Source organism: Lytechinus variegatus, chromosome 3 (genome assembly GCF_018143015.1).
Source record: "Lytechinus variegatus isolate NC3 chromosome 3, Lvar_3.0, whole genome shotgun sequence".
NCBI lineage: Eukaryota > Metazoa > Echinodermata > Echinoidea > Temnopleuroida > Toxopneustidae > Lytechinus > Lytechinus variegatus.
This window is the reverse complement of record NC_054742.1, coordinates 44341156-44358562: the sequence shown is the minus strand read 5'-3', so window position 1 is coordinate 44358562 and position 17407 is coordinate 44341156. Positions and strand designations below refer to the sequence as shown.

At 36.4% G+C, this 17407-nt stretch overlaps 1 protein-coding gene across 1 annotated transcript in view; it reads right to left on the bottom strand.

The window, feature by feature from the left end:
* LOC121411125 (probable cysteine desulfurase) overlaps positions 1 to 17407 on the bottom strand; it is a 29303-nt gene extending 11896 nt beyond the window's left edge. The window contains exons 1-6 of the mRNA XM_041603653.1: positions 17274 to 17407; positions 11416 to 11853; positions 4034 to 4064; positions 3571 to 3687; positions 2894 to 3023; positions 664 to 729 (exon numbers count right to left, since the gene is read on the bottom strand). Coding sequence (XP_041459587.1) covers positions 664 to 729; positions 2894 to 3023; positions 3571 to 3687; positions 4034 to 4064; positions 11416 to 11719 — 648 coding nt within the window. The 5' untranslated portion in view covers positions 11720 to 11853; positions 17274 to 17407. The remainder of the gene's footprint in view (positions 1 to 663; positions 730 to 2893; positions 3024 to 3570; positions 3688 to 4033; positions 4065 to 11415; positions 11854 to 17273) is intronic.

Genomic DNA, 17407 nt, shown 5'->3' with positions numbered 1-17407 from the left:
TCCTTGCTATAGGCGCTCAGCATTTATATCATATTATTATGGAGGGCTATTTCCTAACTGAAGTGGTTACCCTTCGTAAAGAAAAAAATTATTATTACCATCACCATTATTATTAATTAATTAATTAGCAGAATTATGGGCAGAGAGCTAGGGGGCATCATAATAATTCAAGTTCTGAATACTATACATCTCTATATTTGGAACAAGGCTTTTAAAGAAAGTGGGTTTTGACAATGTTGTTCACTGCGGACGGTGCGTTGCTATGTAAATTGGTTCACGGTGAAAATTGCAAAGTTTGCAACGAAAGTCGCGAACTTCACGACTGATATTGTGTGATTGACCGTACTCTAGATCCACCAAACCTTCTACTTAAGCGTATTCTTCCTCACTGCTCATCATACCTTTCCACTTTTAACAATTCCTCCTCTTCCTCGTCACCCTATAGCCGCTCTCCTTTTCTTTCCACTAAAGTATAGTCTTCTGTCTTCTCCTCCTCATTCCTCCAAAACTCCACTTCTTATATTTTTCTTCACCCTTCCTTCCCCCCCCCCTCCCTCCTCTCCTCTTCCTTCTTCTCGTCATCTTTGTCTTTATTCCTTTTTTTCTTATTCTTCACTTCTCCCTCCCCTCTTTTCGACCTCTCTTCAGACCTATAATATTCACCTTGGCACCAGATTCCTTCCAAGGTAAAATGTTGGAGTGATGTTCGTAAGGCCCAATAAACACTACCTGCAAATCAAAATGCGAAGAGATGGAAAAATCGCAATCAGTGTACAAATAAATAATAGACTATATTAACATACCAATTTGTGTATTGAAAAAAAAAGGTCTTCAACAACAAATTTAGGGGGGACACGGCCCCCCGTCCCCCCCCCCCGCTTCCGCCGCCTATGTGTGTAGGACTATTCATGGGCTTTTGGGTCCATTGCTCCCAAATAAAATGTCACTTTTTTGTGGGGGATAATAATTTTAATATATTTTCAAAGCATGATTTCAACTGAGTCCCATTTAATATCTTGCTTATGACCTCCCTATGCGCCAAAGTCATTACAGAGTCAACCATTATCAAAATGATTGATTGATTGTTCGGCTCTCTCGCTTCGCCATTTCTCAATCGTTTTGAAACAATGCAACATACCCACATCTCATCCTATACTCGATAACTTATATGGACCTCATTACAAAAATGTATTATTAAGCTATTTTGAGATGTGTACATGCAGCAAGAACGAGGCCCAGGGCAGTCCGGGCGGGGGGGGGGTCATATGTATTGATGTACACATGCGTGACCATATTATTTCCAAACACCCCCTAAATGAGTTTTTCTCTGTGTGCAAAATAAACCTCTAAACAATATTTTCACGGGCTTCATTTACACATTTTTGCCCCTAAACAAGTTGTCGCCAGAATATGACCCCTAAAAATTTTTGTCTACTTACTATAACAATAAGCTTAAATCCGGGGCCCGTTCCCAGGGTCGTTGTGTACAATCGGGAAGAACCGGAACACTTTTCAGAAACGAGGAGGAAAAAGCCCCGGAAAAAAACCTTGCAGGAAAACCTACCTTAAACACGTTTGGCTAGTCTTTAAAAAAGCTTTTGGGGAAAAACGTACCCTAAATATGTTAGACCCCACGATTGGCCATTGACCAGTCTTTCAAAACTACTTTTTTTTTTAAATCGGTGTTTTTTTATACGAGTGCACGCGTCCAAAACTGGAAAAACACCCCTTTAAACGCGTTTTTGGTCACGCATGTGTACAGCAATTTGACCCCCAAGAAAAATCTTGGGAGTTCTTCACTTCGGTACCCCTAGCACACACCGCTTCCCAGGGCCATGGCCCAGGGAAATTTGAAAGGTGCTGGCAAGGCGAAAGATTGGTAAGTTAAAAAGGGGTTTTATATACATAGAAGAGCAACCAAACTCTTTCCCATACGTTTCTGTTTCCTCGTCATTTTTTTTTTCATTTGTCTCTTCATCCCTTTCATATTCACCTAAACATCCATAGGGTTGCCCCCTGTGGCGCAGCGCCCTAGATGCACATGATAATATTGTCAAACACGTTAACATGAATAATCATTGTCAATATTAGATCCAGATCATTAGACTTGAAAAATTGGACCATTCTTTGTGCGTGTAACATCCGAAAATCTCTCTGCATTTCACCGAGTCGTTCAATAATACATTTTGACATCCACTGTCACGCTACCTTTTATGAACATTGATTCTATAAACCACTCTTTACCCACACCCCGCCCTCCCCATGACCCCAGCCCTCGGCCCTCCTTCTTATAATCCAACCAACCATTAATTTATTTTCATTCCTTACAACGGCCGAAATCAACATCCTTCACTATGTTCACCTCGTAAATAACATTATCAGTCTAAGAATGGCAAAATCCCCGGAGTGAAACAGTCCCCCCAAAATAATAATGATCACACTAACAAAAAATCAATAAAGGCAAGGCGACAGGGGGTAGCTGAATACGGGTCACCAACAAACTACGAACGTAGATTCCACCACTGGTGTCGATCCGTGACGTCATACTACTCAAGATGGGGGATGACACAATAGATCATCCCCCTTAAACAATAGATTCACAACTCAAATCGACACCAATGATGGATTCCACCCTCAGTCATGTCAGTATTGTTATGCTAAATCTATCCCAACGGTGTTCTGAAATGAACTCTCTTTCGTACTTTTACCAGCTTCAAGGTGGTGAACCCTCCCAAATCCAATTGAAACGGTTGATGACCACAACCTGACCACAACACTCCCATCATTATTATCAGAGCAGTTTACTGATGGTCATAATTATACTACTTTAGTGTAACCAAAACACTCATTACAAATGTCATGGATATTTTTATTCAGAAATAGGGGGACTTACCGCCTTTTTTGCTCTTTCACCTGTAAGCATAAGGGCGGAGACCAATTTATTGACAGCCCCAGTGGTCCCGCTACCAGTAAAGATGAGCGCATCATCATCCGTGGCGTTCACACACTTCTTGATGATGTCCCTACCAAAAAAAGATGTAGTTCCTAGAATAATATTCACTTGTAAATTACAACAAATAAATATTTCTATCACCCTGGTACTTTTTTAGAATCATACAGCTAGTTTTCATACTGAAATAACTAAATCCTTTAAAATTGCTAGGATGCATGGGGGATTAGAGTCAATTCCTAAATCGTTAAAATTTCGTCCTTCTGTTAGGGTGGCTTGGTACATCGACCCAAATTGCTCTATCCCATATTTGATGTAGAGTGCTGAAGTACGAGAACTCAACGAACTATCCCCAACAACGCTTAAGGCACTGACATTCAAAATATATGTGTGATGGTGATATTTTAGGGCACAGTCCACGACTGTCTTGCCCAAGGATCTCTTGTTTGGAACCATTTTTACGCCATAAGATTAGTTTACTGTATTCACATGAGTATTATAAGAATAGGCCTACAACAATAAAATATATTTGGTGGATGAAATGTATAATTACTTCTCAAAATTCCAGCATATCTGAAAAAAATCACATGCCCCGCCCACCTTCCTGACCCCTTGCCTACCTTGCTTCTTTCCTGAATCGTGTGGTTTGTCTTGCCATGATACCAGTAGTAGTGTGGGTATTGGCATAAAGTGGTTGAACGTGTTTCGTGATATAATCTTCTAGAAACGAAAGAGGTCTGAAGTGAAAAAGAACATGAAATCAAGCTTACATTGAATGTCTGTGAAAGATAACTTTCTGAAATTAAAACAAAAAAGAACGACAAATATTAGTGCAATGCGCTTATACAGTTGAAATGTATTTTTATCATAATGCATATCTTTTAAAATTATTCTCCCAGGGGCTTGAATGAGCATTCATAGATCATTACATTAAGTTACTTTACGAATTGCGAGATTGTGTACAGTTGGATTAAAGTCCATCATTGTGGCAATACAATGGATGTTAAACAGTCAAAATCTGCATGAATATTTCATGTTTACCACATGAATGAAAAGTAATGATAAAATAGAAATCATTCTTACCTGCCCGAGGCAGTGTAATCACAATACACAACTGTCAGGGTAAGAAAAAAAAGAATATGAAATTATATTACACTATAGTTAGCTATGAAATAGACCAAACACATTTACATAACGCCCCATGAGTTTCCAAAGATGCCAAGTGTCAGACCATATCAATTTGTTTGCGCTCCTTTTTTGCAGTGCGTAGCGTGTTAAATTATTTCCCTATGGAGAATAATAGAAAATACGCCGTTTTTGAGGGATTTGCTAAGATATCTCCCAAACGCGTCAACAAGGTGATCTATCAAAACAGAATAGAATAGAGCAGATTCTCACCTTGAACATGATATGATTTTCATTTAATTTTAGTCAAATTAAGTTCTGTCACTTTTGAGGTTTTTGGAACCTTTCTTGATGATTTTGGAAATCCATTTGTACATGAGCCAATGGGCAAGTGCGGGAAACGAAACGTTTGGTGCGACTTCACATTGTTGTAAAAAAATATATACGTCACAATAGACCCTATCAAAAAAAGACATTTTGCAGAAAATGCTGTAGATTGCGAATACCTAAGAATGATTTTGATTGGATAAAAAAAACCTCTGTCACTTTTTACATTTGCAAAAGCTTTTGCAATAATTGGTCACTATAGTTTGGCGGGTTCAGCCGATGGCATTGTGTGTACACAGTAAACACGCATAGCTAGGCAACGCAGCGCGTGAAGAATTTTGCACGTTTTCATTTATTCGTACAGCGACGACTTGAGTGTATGTTGGATAGGACCGTACCATTTTTGACCGGGGGTGTGCCAATGAATGCAAGTGATCAAGAAGAGTTACAAAACTGAAGGGAGTGAGAAAACAAGGAAAGTGAGAGGGAAATTTATGAAAACAAGTAATGCGAGGAAAATGACAAGAAAAGGAGAGAAAGGAGAAGAAGTGAAAACACGCAGCTGAGTGCGCTCACGATATGTAAGTTGAACACCCTGCACCGCAATGTAGCAGCCCGCCACTATACACGTAGACTGCCTGCACGATGCGAAGACAGCGGCGCGTATTAGTGACTGTGCGTTAAACGTCCCATTTCTATGCCTTATAAAAGGAGCGTTTTTTGTACACAACAAATTGATATGACTTTTTGATATTACCCAGCACCATTGATGTCCCTATTTTAATTAGGGACATCAAAATTCACTATGATTTCATTTATAATAACCCCTCTTTTTACCAATACGCTCTTTCCATTGTCATTCTTGTGAGCTACATGAACACCTAACAAAACATTCATTATTATAATGTTATGGATTCACCTTGCTTGTAACAAAGGTATTACGACATTCAATATTGATATTTTGATCACATATCTCTGACATTTTGGGGGTTATTTGTAAAGCGATCAATCATTTTGAAATAGGAAATTGAGTATCATCAACGTTGATAACACATTTAATTGGGATCGGAACAAATGCGATTTCAGAGAAAATGTGACAAAGAACTGGCTTTGTGCACTAATATACAAATAGCGAATAGGCATGAGTGCGATGGTGCGAGATTTCGCATGAGGTGAAAGAAAGTTGCTCTATTCAACGAGGCGTTAGCCGAGTTGAATAGAGCGTTTCTTTCTTTCACCGAATGCGAAATCTCGCACCATTGCACGAATAAGAATATTCGCTATTTGTGTTGTACAACGCCTCGAATCTACCGAAAATATGAAAAAAGAAGAGTTTTTCCCTCCAGTTATCTATGAAAAAGGAGCAAAAATATTGCAAGCGAAAAGCAAAATCCCACAAGCTGGGCCCACGTAAGCGCACATGATCTTGGACAGCATTGCGCATTTAGCCAGCGGGTTTTACGCGCATTGTCCATCTTATTCAATGAAATCGCATTGTGACGTCACCTCCTAAAGCCGTACGTGCAATGGTACATTTTGGATGGTACGTCTTGTGTGCAACGGTACGAATGTGTGACATTCAGCCTCCCATTTGATCGCGTACAACAAGCAAGTAGGCGTTGTACAATACCAATTGTACAACGCCTACTTAGCTTGTTGTACGCGATCAAATGGGAGGCTGAATGTCATACATTCGTACCGTTGCACACAAGACGTACCATCCAAAATGTACCGTCCAAAATGTACCATTGCACGGCTTTAGGAGGTGACGTCACAATGCGATTTCATTGAATAAGGTAACAATGCGCGTACAGCGAATGCGCAATGCTGTCCAAGATCATGTGCGCTTGTGGGCGCGGCCCGGCTTGTGGGATTTTGCTTTTTGCTTTCAATATTTTTGCTCCCTTTTCATAGATTACTGGAGGGAAAAACTCTTGTGTTTCTTCATATTTTCGCTAGATTCCGAGGCGTTGTACAACACAAATAGCGAATATTCTTATTCGTGCAATGGTGCGAGATTTCGCATTCGGTGAAAGAAAGAAACGCTCTATTCAACTCGGCTAACGCCTCGTTGAATAGAGCATCTTTCTTTCACCTCATGCGAAATCTCGCACCATCGCACTCATGCCTATTCGCTATTTGTATATTGGCGCGCAGACATTTTGGTCTCAATATCTGAAGATGACGTCACAGAAGTACATTCACCTATAAACCTCTGCAGAGTGGATTCGGTGTGAGTGGGTTTGCTGTGCGTGTGTGTATGAGGTACTGCTGTCCGTATCGACATTAACATGGGGGGGTGCGCATAATTTTAATCCAATTCGGTATGATTTTGGCACACCCTTTTGGTGGCGGTTTGAGCTTTTTACCTGCAAAAAAATAACTTGAAAAAATGTCCCACCCACCCCCGCCCCCGCGATGAAGTTATGCAAATAGGGATTGGGTGCAAATGAGTGAATGAATGACGTCTCTCACTCAATATTCTTGCGTTTTAACAAATTAAATAAGAAATATTCATGGTTTATAATATGATTTGTCTTGCATTAAAAAAGAATGAAATGAGCATTTTAAAAGTCTCAAACATAAACATACAATTGCAATAAAATATTCATTTACAGTTATGCAAAATCTAGATGGTATGTAAACGGGAGAACGAATGAAATCACACAGAAAATTGTTTATAAAAATAATGAATATTAATGCATTGATAAAACTATTCATGATAGTTTCTTGAAAAGTTCATAGGGTTTCAGAACACAAACAATGAAAAAACTAGAAATATGTAGATTAAAAACATTACAAAAATGTTCAAAAAATAGTTGAGAAGACTTGAGAAGACAGTCTCTTTGTCTCGTATTTAAATGACATGACAAAAATATCAGGTTTTCTTTTTATTTTATGGATAAAACAATAGTCCTAACACTACCAATGCATCATCATCTTTATTTCAAAAAAAATCTCCTTATTTGGCACACTCTTTTTTACAAACTTTCCAAATCACTTAGGTTATCATGGTTTAGTAAGGCCTGTGGTAGAGAGAAATGCACAATACTGCTTTCGAGAAATCAGCCATAAGTACCGTAAAATTTGAACCATCTTTACAGATATTTCAATCAGAAATCGCTCTCCTGAAATCCGTTCCAGTTGCCTATTCATGTTCCTCTTCCTAGTATTATGATCATAGTGAACCACTTGCAGCTAGCAAGGACAAAGTAGGAAAGCTGTACAGAAAAATGTTGTCATTATTACTAGTAGAATACTAAGAAAGCACTAGAATTGAAATTTAAAAAAAAATCAGTCGACGAATATCTTTCGATTGCTACCCACTGACAATGTCGCAGTTTGAGAATGCACTTCAAATGCTGTTTGATTGTAAAGGCGCTGTCACACCTTGGCGTTTTAGACAGCGTATGCCCGACGTATCAAAATTTCTCTAAAACTACGATAGCCTAACTTACGCATAGCGCGCGGCAGCGTATCGCTGACGAACACGTGTCGTAGCCTATAAAAAGGCTGCCGCTCGACTATTCAAATCATAACCGCACGATACATCACCGTATCAACACCACCGCCATGCCGAAGAAACTCCTGTGAACCCCACCTTTATATACCGATTCCTATAAACGTTGTCAATACGCCATTATACGGTAGCTGTAAGTTATAAACACGTTCAGTAAGTTTTGTGGTCGTCCGGAGCACGTCTTCATACGTCAATATACGTTGGAGTTAAGTTACACATACGTTCAAAGCACGTTACTCATAGGTTAGAAGTAAGTTTTAGGGTACGCTGGACATTACCTCGACGTACATCGACTTATGAGTAACTTACGAGTAACGTGTGTCAACGTGTATCAACGATCGCGTAACTTGCCTACAACTTATGGCCCGCGTATGCGGGACGTATGAGCCATACGCTGGCATACGTCGAAAAATTTTGTGCTTGCACAAAATTTTTCGACGGCCTCGCCGTATGACGACGTATACCAGCGTGTTTTAGCGTACTCTTAACGTATGCAAAACTTACCCGTAACGTATTCGACGTACGCCAGCGTATTCGCCAAATTCCTCATACGTCGGGCATACGCTGTCTAAAACGCCAAGGTGTGACAGCGCCTTAACCAACTTCATTTCACCTCTAATTCTGAGCATGTTTATTTTTCACAGATATGCACTTTGGATGTTGCAAATATTTACGATTTAAAACACACCCGAGCAGGGATATGTGCACAGAGTTACACATTCATAAATTTGATTTGAACAGATTTATGGGCATAAGTTTGGAACCGGAAATGCACTAAAATATAGTTGGAGGCACATTGAACATGACTTGTTGGATATTCAAAGAAATTACAAGGACACTTCTGATTCTAAAAGCAATCTGAATTCATTATGAATACTTTTCGAGTTCATGCCTATTTGTAGGCCTATATACAATTGACGTTTTAAGATTGAGGTCAAGATGGCGGGACGGTGTATTGGAACGCACTACCACGCTAATACATTTCAATCACGTGATACGTGTTCAGATATTGATACATATGGTATGTATGGCAAACGATGAATTATTTCCCCAGAATTAGTCCTAACTCCATTTTTAACATCAACCTGACACCGGTGGGCTTTTTTTGGTAATCGATACGAATTCCTAATCAATAAACCGGGCTGATGTGAAAGGAGGTAAGCCAATTTCAAAACAATGTTGATCAATAACTTCCACTTTACCGTGAAATGCTTGATCCGACACCAATTTTTATTCGATTGTAGGAAAATCATGTGTAAAGGCGGAAAAAACCACAGCGACTCCCAATAGAAAACATTTCAAGAGTTTAATCGATGAAAGACACCCCACCGGGTTATTGACACAGCGAATTGGATAACAGAGGATTTCCATTTCTTCTTATCTTTGAAGAAGCTAAAAATGGCTTTTAAATGAAATCAAGAGGGGAACTTAAAGAAAAGGTGTAAGTCCCTTTGGGTTAATCTCACAACAAAAGAATACCAGACGGGGTTGAATTTAGACATCAAACCTGTCAAATCGAAATGTCGATTTGATTTGAGCAAGGCGCAACCATTGTGAACTGGAGCAGAAAAGTTAAGTAAATGGGGGTCAATCTCTATCCAGGCTCTGTCCTCTAATTCTATCGTGGTACTTGATCACCCCCCCCCCCTCAGTTGGCCCAAAAAAAGGACAGGGGAGGAAATTATTGTATATTACATTATTTTTCATTATATTATTTCATATATTAAATGTATCATGTTATGTAACAAATATTTATTTCATAACTTTATAAAATATAATTTGCTTAGGGCCTTTGTGTTCAACACTCCTGGTGCTCACATAGTCTGTTTAATGAGATAAATAATATTGTTCAAGGGGATCATAATACACCAAATATACATCTTCGTCTTTTGAGCTGTTATCATTTTATGTAGTGTCGTATGCTTCTGTTTCATGACTACTAATAGTAATTACCCTGAATATGAAACATTTTGCTTACGTTTGCATTAGTGGATTGCTGAGATCTATCTGCTCCTGATAAATTCCTAAAAAACGGTCCTTGAAATTTCCCTTTTTCTGGTCTGAATATCAAAAACTTTCAGCTCGCGCTTAGCGCTTGCATCTTTTTGGTTAATGAAATACATATGGTCTCAATGAATTCCTATAAAAAAAAAACTTAGAATGCCACTCTTCAGGTCTGAATATCAAAACTTTTCAGCTCGCGCTTCGCGCTCACAATATTTGTTTAGTGAGATACGTATCATATTCATAAAAACAATTACTACAAAAAGTACTTTACATGTGTTTTTGTGTACTTCTTTAAAAAAAAACACGCGCTTGTACTCGCATTAGACAACTATGGTGACATGTTCTTCATGAATTTCTTTCAAAAAATAGTCCTTAAAATGTCCGTTTGGGGGTCAGTATATACAAAATTTCAGCTCGCGCTTCGCGCTCGCATTGTGTAGTGAGACAGGAACGTATCATGATTATAAAGAATTGCTTACCATGTCCTTTTTTTAAGGTCTAAACATCGAAATTTTTCAGCCCGCGCTTCGCGCTCGCATTATTTGATCATTGAGATACATATATCCTTTTAATGTCGTGACCCATGGTACTCAACTGACCCCCACCCCCCCCCCCCCCCCCCAGTTTCCAATATAGACATAACCCAAAATATTAACCCCAGACCCATGATAAAGGGAGTGAGAAATATTCAAAGCTTAAGCACGTTGATCACTGAATAAGTCGTTTCGTAGTTCCATTCTGTGTATGATCAGAAGATTGGTCATTGGTACAAAAGTGACACGGTGGTTTCATATTTTATGAGATAAGCAATAACTTTAATGATGTCTTGATTATTCATATATTCTTTTGAATTGTGTTTTCATTAAATCTTAAAAAAAAAAGTACGTCCACCAGCGACTGGTATTTCATAATTGAACAAGTACATTGTTATAACAACTTGCTGATGCATTAAAAGTAGAAATGCAACAAATACCTTCGGGGGGCGTTCATTATTTGTGTGCTATTCTAGTCACATTGGCTATTCAATTTCTTAATTCTGCTTACATCATATTTTGCTTTGAAATCTACCTATCATAATGAAAGAAATGAAAGGTCATTTGATCAAAATTAGCCCATGAAGTAACTACGGTAGGAACTCACTATAAGTTTGAGTATGTTTGTCTGAAATGGATTTGCGTCTTTTTTTTACTCTTCTATTTCTTCTTCTCTTTATTCTTCTTCTCGTTCTCCTTCATCTCCTCTTTCGCCTTATCATTCCTTTTCTTCATCTTCTAATTCTCTCTACTTTCTTCAATTTTTCTCTTTTACTCCTCCCCCTTCTACTCATTATCCTTCTCTGTCTTATAATACTTCTTCTGGCGTGTTTCTCTATTTCCATCTGTCTTTCATTGTTTAGTTTCATGATTCTACAATCTCCTGATATATTCATTATAGAAAAGTCAATTACAATACGAATTACAAAAATGCTAAAGGCATCTTGACTTACTTTGTCTTTCACCGAATGGTCCTGCTGCCCACGTATCTCTTCCAACCACGTGGTCCTCCACATATTTCAGCAGTGATTTTCTTTCCTCATAGTCGACTTCGTGCACGCTTTCACTCCCGGAGCTCACGCCAGAGTCCGAGGCGCCCACGCTACGTTGTCCAAACGATCTCCTCTTCACTCGTCGATCACGATCCACGGAGCGGGGTTCGGACTTTGTACCATCGATTGCCTCATCGAGATCGCGAAGGAGCTCATCAGCGGCCCCGATGTGGATCTCAACATCAGTTATTGTCTTATTAGACATAGTGTTCTTTTCCTTCCTATAATGTTCTATAAACCGATTTTTTGTATTCCTTTCCAACGACAGCAATTTATGATTTCAATGACGATTATACTGGTGATCCATGTACTTCATTTAAAATCGATTGCATCGAAAAGCTGATAGGAAAAGAGGAATTGTTCAACATCAATTACACCCTCATGGGGGAATCTGCAATAACATCAACTACAACAGGTTCATGAAACAAAAATAATTTTCACACAAAAAAACAAAATATCTATTCCTGGAGCAAATTTCCTTGTCAATAATCACGATAATAGTTTCTAAAAATCTTTATTTGATTTCGAGTCTAAATGCAGAAAGAAACAAAAAGCGATCGATGGAAGGTCTATCTGAAATGAACCTCTTATTTGATGCACTGTTAGTAAGCAATCTTAATGTTTTTTGCGTGTTGTCGCGGGTTTTTTTTATTAAGTATTTGCAATGAGCCCAATGAAAATGCAAGATAAAGGAAATCCGGTTTTAAATTCTTTGAAGAACAGAATATTCAAATTGTTCGTTGAAAAATGAGACACAATTTCAACAAAATGTAAGCATCATCTTATGGCTAATATTGTTTCTTTATCATTCTGGAGATTATTACCCCAATGAATGATAATGCAGTTTAGTTTTTTGTTTTTCTTCTCCACCTAAGATCAACAAATATCTCACAGAACAAGTTTGGTCGGATATGATTAGATTACTCAGACTTCAAGAGTAAAACAAATAACTAAATAACAAAGGGCATCCTTTGATTGATGTGTAAACATGTATATTCAATGAAGTACGTTTCGTTTCTGACAATAAAAGAACAACAAAAATTAATATTGAAGATCTAACCCGGATTTTGTGATCTAACGCCAAGTATGACTTTGTTTTATCGTTCAAAGGGAGATGTCATCCTCATTATCGCGCAGTAAATTTCCTGCCATGGACTCAGTCATTTGCCTTAACGTCTTAATATATACGTATAGACTTTTTCTTGGGGCAGATGAGAATATTGGTTATAAAATATTTATTTTATACGTTTGTAGTTTTATTTATACAGGGTGGCATTGTCAGTTTCAAAACTGCTTTCCACAATTGGCCTGTCACAAAATACAATTTGTTATAATTGATATAATTGAATCAGTAATATTTACATAATCAATAGCACAAATTAAATATTTATTTACGAACATATCTTTATAAAATATGGAACCCAAAATAAGTGATAAAACACAAAAACTATACATCAAAATCTAAACAATGAATCAATTAGTTTCAAAATAAACGAACACCCCCCCCCCAAAAAAAAAAAAGTTCGTCCTAATCCAATAATCAAAATAAAATTGATACCATACTAGAGATGACCATTTTCCTCATATATAATAGAAATAAAATTTTCACCTGAAAAATAATCCATCCTCATTAGTGAACGTCTCTGGGGAATCATAGAATCCCCTAGGGATGGCGAGGAATATGGCCCATACCGATTTAAATATGCTCTTTTATTTTACGGCAGTCAAAATTTCATTTTTAAAAGCTAAAACTCTTCTCAGTTTTGTAATTGGTTTGAATTCCAGACAAAGACTCTCAGTGGAATGTTTTCAAATATATCTAACTCCTCCACAGGTGTGGAGTCTTATACCCAAGTAGTTGGGATCTCTTCACATACATCTAAAGTGACATTAAGCCGTCTAAGTGGGGAATCCATCCATAACGAGCTAAGGATCTCAATCGGAAGGATCTAGGAGATACATCAGATGTTACTTTCAAGTGTCAGTGTTTGATATTATTTACATGTAAATCTACTTATTCAAATTAACCTGATGTTGAGACAGTTTTGGCCGTTTATCATTTTGTTTTGTTTATGTATGTATTTATTTATAAATTCATTTATTCATTTTATTTAAACAGGGAATAGCCCTGGTCAGTAATCAAAGTATTTTTTACCAGGGAGAATTGTATACCAATTATATAATTTATTACAATTAATATCTTTGAACAATATCGGCGAAATAGAAAAGACAATTACATAACATAACAAATCGTTTAAAAGAGTGTAGAAAATTACCGAATTCCAACAGAAATGATAATAGGACAATGAATGACGAATTAAGAAATTAAGGATTCGGGAATCAACGAGATAAATATTGAAATGTATACATTTCAAAAGATTTGTTTGTTGTTGCTATCGTTTTTTTAATGAATTAATAGTTGTATCTTATACGTCAGACAGGAAGATATAAACAATTACCGTCAATAAATATGAGTCTATAGTGCAGTTGATCACTCTATAATAATTTTATTCTCAATGATAAAAGATTTGAAAGTATTAGGTGAACTTTTTATAAAATCGAATATATCGCACGTAATGTCTAAAAGTACTTCTTTCATAACAAGAAAATTATTTATTTCTGTCATGCATTCATTAACACTGACCACCGTTTTTATGGTTTATTTCCAATTCGTCTAATGCCAATTCGTCAAATTGCCAACTCATCTACTATCATTTGGTCTACCATCAGTTCGTCCACTCACCACATGTTCTGTTTTCATTTAGTGTAATGCCATTCTGTCTAATAACCAGTTGGTCTAATAGCCATTTAGTCCATTTACCATTTGGTCTAATTGGACTAAGTGTTAAATTGAGCAAATTGAATGAAAAGAAGATGGGTATTAGGCCAACTGGTTATTAGACGAAATGGTCATAGACGAATTGGTGATTAGACGAAGTGATTATTGGACAAAATGGATGTTAGACCAAAATGTTGATGGACGGAATGGCATTAGATTAAATGCAGGTAGACCATGTGGTAAGTGTACGAGTTGGCATTAAGCGAATTGGCAATTTACCATTTTTATATGGTATACTGAGCCTACGATCCAAAGATGTCATCCAACATAAAACTTGTATAACTTAAAATAGTTTCTCGTAATTCGGGATTTAATGTTGTCCCACTCCCAATTGACTTATTCTCCACTAAATATTTTTGATAGTCCTAACATACTTATCACTTATCATTTCATTTCTCTTAATTTCATTCGAATGTTTTTATATAATTTATTTGATTTCATTTCATCTAATGTTTTTTTTATTTTTTTATCCGTTATCAATGCATATTTGGGATGATTCTTTAAGCGACGAAAAGAAGACAAAAAATTATTTTGCATAGGCTACAGTATTAATTCTTGTCAACAAAAATTTTTCATCCAAAATACATTTCAACTGTTATTTGGTCGATCTGCAGGTACAATTAAAAAAAATGATTTTATTCAATTTAATTCAAATTATTTGCCAAAATAAAACAATAACGAATTTATAAAGTAAAAAATACATATAATATGAATGAGCCAGGACCTCTGAAAAAGCATACTGTGCTTATTTTTATTAACGAAGATGAAATGAAATGTAATCATGTATTTAAATATGAAGTTTGTTGATTTATTTTTGGTGTCGTATTTTGCGCTCGTTCGGAGAGCCATGCATCCTTCATCTTGCAACTATCTTTATGGAACACCATTCGATCTGATCAAATAATAACCAACATTTCCAGAGAGCTTCTAAGACATTCAAAATGACGATGGCAGGAATAAATGATGTAACCGTAAATAGTCTCCCCCATTCTATAATAGATCCATACAATCAATAAGATGTGCATTATATATACTTGACTGGGTAATCATAAACAAACTACCGTAGAATGGGACAATATGTAAACAATAAGCCCTAAACATTGATGTTATCTCGTTGACAAATCGAATGTAAATTACTGAATCTCTTATCCGTAATATCGAGCCATCTAAGATGTGAATTTAGTTACTTCAAACAGATCGATTTTAAAATTATCATCGATCTTCTAGTACAAACTATATCGTTTATATCGAAAGACAGGCATTGTATAAAGTTGATGGAGGTAGGCTTGTTGATAAATAGATTACTCTTTGTTGGGAAACATTTTCTATTTAATCGATACTAAGAGAAAGAGACTACCTTTCACGGTATAAGACGCATGTTTGCCCTCATATTGATTACATAACAGAGCTTTTAAACGAAAGGGGGTTATTGGTTATTGGAGTTATGTTGTGATCACATTTTTTTTTTATTCTGTGAATATTCGATGTAAAGTTTCGTTTTGATGCATATCATATATTTTCAATTTTGTGATCTTTGAAAAAAATCCATAGAATATTTGGTAAACTCATTTTTAACATCGTACTATCAAACTTCTGTTTCAAAATCAATTATTCATAAAACAACACTATAATCCGGGACTTAACGGATAAGGTCTATGTCCGATATCATTATTTTGATTGATTTGGCTCCCTCCCCCAAGGCCGTACGCAGATTTTTTTTCTTGGTGGGCAGGACGCGTAAAAAAAAAGAAATTCGAAAGCGAGGAGCGAAGCGACCGAGCTTGTTAATTTTACGCTTTTCATTTTTTTTATAAGTGAAATTAAATGATTTTTTTTTCTCTTTTGGAGACTTTGTGAAAATTTTCAATAAAATGTTCTTCGAATTTTCTGGGGGAGGGGGCAACTGCTCTGGCCCTGCTGGGGACGGCCATGGGCCCCCTATTATCTTTAATAAGCAATACAGTTTTATCTATAAAGGAATGTTCTTTTTTTTAGATAAATATTTTTTCTTTATGATTTATTTTTTTTAATCATTCACCATCACACATGCTTAGTTTATGCACTTATTCATTAAATTCTTTGCTTTCTTATTTGTATTTCTTATATAAAGTTATCTAACATGTTAAGTTTTTGCATTCGTTCTTTTAAGTCCGTTTTTGGTTTCCAATCGTCCATTTTTCATGCATCTGCCTTTTAAACAAAATGTACAAATTTATTAACCAAACAATAAATAAATAAATGCTTATTTCCTGGATGAGCTTCTTCAAAACAGCTTTTAGGAATTGCAACTAAAATTTCTGTATTTTTAGACATGACTCTTACTTTAGCCCCCCCCCCCCCCCCCCCACACACAGACCGATGAAACTTTGTATTTACAAAATGAAATATTATCTTAGATGTAAAATTAGGTTATTAGCATCCGTTATCGTTGCACTAGAATCACGACAATGGCATGTTATATTATTTCATTTAATACAAGGGAATTGAATACCCAGACCAGAGCTAACAGTAAACTAACACCAAACAACTGTTCGTGTTTCGATTCTTGTTCTTTAATAAAAAATTCAACATCGTTTGAGGGTGAAAAATATCACGAAATACTAAATAAACAATGAATCTTTGAAAACTAGTACTCCAAATGATGAGGGCATAAAAATACATATTTCTCAAACTTGGGAAATACGTTGTTGTCTCTTTGACCTAAACAATTTTATAATATTATCTATGCTACCTTTTGAAAGAAACACAGCTCAAGCTATTCAATAAATATAATTCTTATAATATAATCACGAATAATGATGAGAAAGAATAAACAATTTACTTGTTAAACTTTCTATACTTAAAGTTGATGCATACCAGAATGTCGTCAATAAAAAACTGCATTTATATGATCATCTTTCAAAGAATATTTCATACTTACTTATCTCTTTCTGTGCCATTTCAATTTGGGATTATTTTCACTGAAGCAGGTCCAAAAACAATACTACCATTGTTACAAGAGAACGTCTCGTATTGGCAATCGAATTGTTTCCATTTGCGAGAATGAGTTTTTCA